Source organism: Trachymyrmex cornetzi, unplaced genomic scaffold (genome assembly GCF_001594075.2).
Source record: "Trachymyrmex cornetzi isolate Tcor2-1 unplaced genomic scaffold, Tcor1.1 scaffold194, whole genome shotgun sequence".
NCBI classification, from domain to species: domain Eukaryota; kingdom Metazoa; phylum Arthropoda; class Insecta; order Hymenoptera; family Formicidae; genus Trachymyrmex; species Trachymyrmex cornetzi.
The window spans coordinates 15,614-20,525 of NW_017296570.1; the positions used below are offsets into that span (position 1 = coordinate 15,614).

General features: G+C 33.2%; 1 protein-coding gene across 1 annotated transcript in view; it reads left to right on the top strand.

Annotated features, from left to right (window-relative positions):
• Nucleotides 1-3,164, top strand: part of LOC108759568 (intracellular protein transport protein USO1) — a 3,840-nt gene extending 676 nt beyond the window's left edge. The window contains exons 3-9 of the mRNA XM_018505065.1: nucleotides 33-187; nucleotides 275-493; nucleotides 586-705; nucleotides 807-1,033; nucleotides 1,105-1,171; nucleotides 1,245-1,717; nucleotides 1,866-3,164. Coding sequence (XP_018360567.1) covers nucleotides 33-187; nucleotides 275-493; nucleotides 586-705; nucleotides 807-1,033; nucleotides 1,105-1,171; nucleotides 1,245-1,717; nucleotides 1,866-3,066 — 2,462 coding nt within the window. The 3' untranslated portion in view covers nucleotides 3,067-3,164. The remainder of the gene's footprint in view (nucleotides 1-32; nucleotides 188-274; nucleotides 494-585; nucleotides 706-806; nucleotides 1,034-1,104; nucleotides 1,172-1,244; nucleotides 1,718-1,865) is intronic.
• The last annotated feature ends 1,748 nt before the right edge of the window (nucleotides 3,165-4,912 follow it).

The window sequence follows — 4,912 nt, forward strand, 5'->3', positions numbered from 1 at the left end:
TATATATATATATATTGAATATATTCAAATAGGTGCGCCATATAGAGACACTATGAAACAACAATCGCTGTCAGAAGAACCAAAATCCAGTAATAAAAGTATTCTTGGGCAAAGGGTAATGTCAGCGAAAATACTTCGTTTTAAACAGTTACAAAATCAATTAGCTGATGCACATTATCATCTCAATGTAAGGATAGAAGATATGCTGACATATATACTTAATACTGAAGATATTTTTTTTTAACATGAAACTAATTTCTTTGTGTTTTTTAAGGAATTAGCAAATGAAAACAGATTATTAAAAGCATTACAAAAAAGACAAGATTCTGCATTAAGGCGTTATGAAGGAGCAAATGCTGAGTTACCAAGGCTTATAAATTCGCATCACGAAGAATTACGAGTACTTCAAACAAAATATAAAAAATTAAAAGAATTACACAAGGATACATGTAATTTGCTGAAAGAAAGAGAAAATGAACTTTATTCTGCGAATGTGAGTTTTTGTAACTGATGCATTCCTGTATAATGTTATACTTTTATTTTTAATATGCATTCATATGAATTTCCAAACATTTTTCTTTATAGTCACAAAATAAGCATCTATTGCAACTTAGTAAAGATCGAAATCTTGAAGAGAGAGAAAAATTACAATTACAATTAACCGACATGAATTATAAAATGCAACAGCAACAAGAAACTATTCAGGTAACTTCCAACATTTATTTTCAAAAGTTACATTTACATGAAAATAGCAGAAATAAAATAGATTGCAAAACTGCAGCTTTAGCTGAAATATCTTTTTGCAGCTATTACACAGGAAACTTACCCTTGAAACTAAGAGCTTGAAGCATCAATTACACATCGAGATTTCTAAACATAAAGAAACACAAAAGAACTTACAAGAGACAATAGAAAAATTGAAAAGTTTAGAATGTTTATTAGACAATAGAGAAAAGAGATTATATTATAATAGTCAATTGCCAATTTATAACAAAGAAAAAAATCTAGGTAGCCATTCTCTCACAAATCTCAGGTATAAAAATTATATGTATGCATCTTTTTTCATAATGTAAAAAGTATTTATATGCAAGCTCTGTATTTTAGCTTCTCTAATCCAATTAAATCGTCTAACAGAAGTAAAAGGAGTAAAAATGGGCCAAAGGATAATTTGGTGAGTTTGTTATTTATATGCAATTAAGCATAATTAAGTATTAAGATTCTATAAATTTAATGTAAAATTGCAGCCGTCACTTGACATATTGGAATCCAATGATGATGAAAAAGTAACTGAACCAAATAATGTTAATCACAATCAATCGGTAGATCAGTTAAAGTCGGAAACAATGGCAAGTTTGCAACAGATACGAAAGTTTCGTTTACAAAGATCGCCACACATGCGTAAAAATGCTCATTCTATGGATGACTTAAGATTTAGGTCAAAAGATTCTGAAATGAGTGCGCATGATGATGAAAAAGTCATATCGATAGATTATAAATCAATATTGAAGAGAGATGAATTAAATAATGATCAAGATGAAAGTGGCAAATTAACAAAATTATTTAGTAGAATAAAAAATCAGAATACACAAAAATTGCAGAAAGAACTAAGGACTTATTCATTCGATTATTCATCTGATGATGGAGAAAGTGGAAACGCTTGTGAATATTACAATCAGTCTTATGATACTCCACAAAAATCTAGAGAGTTGTATGTAAGGTATGCATATTACAAGACTATATTTTTCATGAGAAATCATGTAAAGCAACGTTATATAATTAAATCTTTTTATGTAGTAGTATATTTATTTTCTGTGTTTAATTAATATAACGATCTCCTGATTTTTTTACTCTTGTATTTGTTATAGATTGATTAACAGTGCAGATGATATCTCTGATACTTTGGACGATATAATGAAAAAAGCAGACAGCAATGAGGAGGAGGAAGAGTTAAGCTCACGTCTAATGGAAAATTTAACGTTTCAAAAGCACAAGAATGAAACAAAATTATTACATCATAGAAAAAATGATCTTTATGATAGCGGTTCTGAAGATGACGTTGATTCCGAAGGAAAGATAAATATGAATGAAGATTCTCCCATTGAATATAAAAGCAATGATTTTCAAACCAGTTTATCTAAGTTCACTAAAGAGCAGTTCAGTAAATCTTTTAATGGTATCACTCATTTAGAACACAATACTTTGGACATCACAGAACAGTCTGTTGAGAGATTAAAGGATGCACAGTTACCGAGAATATCTAATAATACTTCGGATGATGTAAACTTAGAAAATACAGAAGTTCTTCAACAATCTTCAAACTTAAACAGAACATGGCTGGACAAAGGACAACTTTTGAAAAGTAACGGAATAGATGACTCTTTCACAGATATGAAAAAAGAAGATTGTGTAAAAAAAGAAGAAATAAGATACTTGGAAGAAAAGTCAGTATATGCTGACATGTCATGTGATAAGGTTTATCATGATACAGACAATGCAGTATACGAAGAAATGAAACATTTGCCGACATTGGAAAAGAAGAAAGTTGAGAAGGACTCACAGGAAGCTTATGGAAAGGAATCTACGATAAATCATTTTGATGGGAGCATTCGGCCTGTGCATAATTTGGAAAAGGAATATTTAAAGCTCAAAGACGAAACATCCAGTGTAATGCATCACAGTGATGAAGAAACATCAGATAAACCTGGTGCCAACATAGAAACGCAAAATAAATTAAACGCTACATTAAACATTGATGTATCTCAGACTGAGCAAAGTAATGCCGCAAGGAGCGAGGTAACACAGGTAAAACATACAAATGAAAAGAAAATAACAGTTAATTACAACAAAGAGAAGCTGTTGGCCACAATGAAAGCTATCGATGACAACGAAAATATCGAATTCCTGAACCAAGGATTCAAAGATCATGTGAATAGAATGCAGATAATGGAGAATCTACATCGCGGCTTACCAGCGCACTCAAAACCAAAACGTGATATTATTAGAGATATATTTGAGGACAATCCTATAGAAAGTAAAGTCAGGGGTACTTGTAGCAAATCTCACTGAAGCGATCACGTCAAAGATCATAATAAATAGCACGAAACTTATATTATACTTTTGTCTTGCCTCCCTTAATTCTACTGCCCTTTACGTGCAAACTTTGTAAAAAAAAATGAAATATTTAAATCCGTTAATAAATCAAACTAATCAAGACTCCTTACAAATCATAGATTTGGAAAGAGTAAGGGCACTAGAAGTCGGGCGCAGAAGCCGTCGCGCAAATAATACACTTATGAAGAGTGAAACTTCTTTATTCACTAAACGCGCTTACATGTTTCGACTCATTTTTGAGCCTTCCTCAGAGCAAACACACACTACCATATACAAAGTAAAAGTTATCCTATCATGGTGAGCTCCCCTACATCGAGAATTTAAATGCCAGAATTAAATAAAAAGAAAGAAAAGAAAATGAAAAAGAAGGAAAATATAAAAAATGTCAAATTAAAGAATATAGAAACTAACTTACCGAAAAACTAACCGAAAATAAGGACGCTCACCACAATTACAAAGTACCGCATCGTAAACAATATCATGAATAATTCAAGAACCGGTTCCTGATACGTTGACCAGTCGGTATCAGACACAGTGAGTCACTTTTTAGTTATTAGCTAGTACTAATGAAAATTGTAAAATGATAAAAAAATTTCGTCGAAGGACTTATTACTGTGTACGAGCGACACCGACTGACAAGACGTAACAACAACTCGAGCTTTTATAGTTTATCTATAATCGGGAGGTAGGCCTTCGGAAGCCCCTCCATATCCGTCTGCAGGTTGAGTCCATGCGTTTGTCTTCTGATGAATATCATCTCCAAAATCAATCTAGTTCCTCGTCTAATATTGCAACACTGTCAAAATCGTGTCCCTCTTGCAACCGATATTCCGTTATAACACTGCGAGCAGACGTGTTCCATCGGATGTGGTTCCTATGTTCCGTGATTCTTGACTTCAGTTGTCTACACGTCTGTCCAACATAACTCGCGTCGCAGCTCTTGCACGAAATCTTATAAACAACCTTCGACTTCTTATCACGCGGTAAGGGGTCGTTATGCACCCTGATAAATTCTCGCAATTTATTAACACTATAAAATGACACTCTCATATGCTCGCTATTCAATCTATTAAACTTCTCAGTAATACCACAAACGAAAGGGACAGTGAACCACGAAGGCTGTACTACATCAACGCTATTATCACTAACAACCCTCTTCCTATTACTAGCCATAATAATATTCTTCAAACGGTTGTTAATATTCTCAAATATAAAACTCAAAGGATAATCATTCTCTAACAATACTTTAATTACAAAACACAAATTATCAAAATGGAATTTAGGATTCGAAAGCAAAATCACCCTATCAACTAATCCCGCGATTGTACCTATTTTTTGAGAAACCGCGTGCTGTGACCAAAAGTTCAAATATCTACCCGAAAAAGTTGGCCTGTACTGTGGTACCAATCAAATTCTATAATCAACTCATTATCCCTAATCACTGTAACATCCAAAAAATTTAACCTATCACCCCCCACTTCCATAGTAAACTGAAGCCTAGGATGCTGAGAATTAAAGACCTCAAGAATGGAACTAACCAAAGAAACAGGCGCTGCCATCATTATATCGTCAACATACCTATAGTAAAGGGGCAACGGAAACTTGATCAAAGACAAAACTCCTGTGTTAAATAACTTAGCTTATTGTTCCTTACATTGCACGGAAATAGATAGGAGTTTGTTACAGGGTGCTTTCCAGCAAGGACACAATCAGACACAGTGTAACACAGTGAATCGTTTCATCCTTGTTTAACGTAAGCAAACAACAAGGATGTAATGATTCACTGTGTTACACTGTGTCT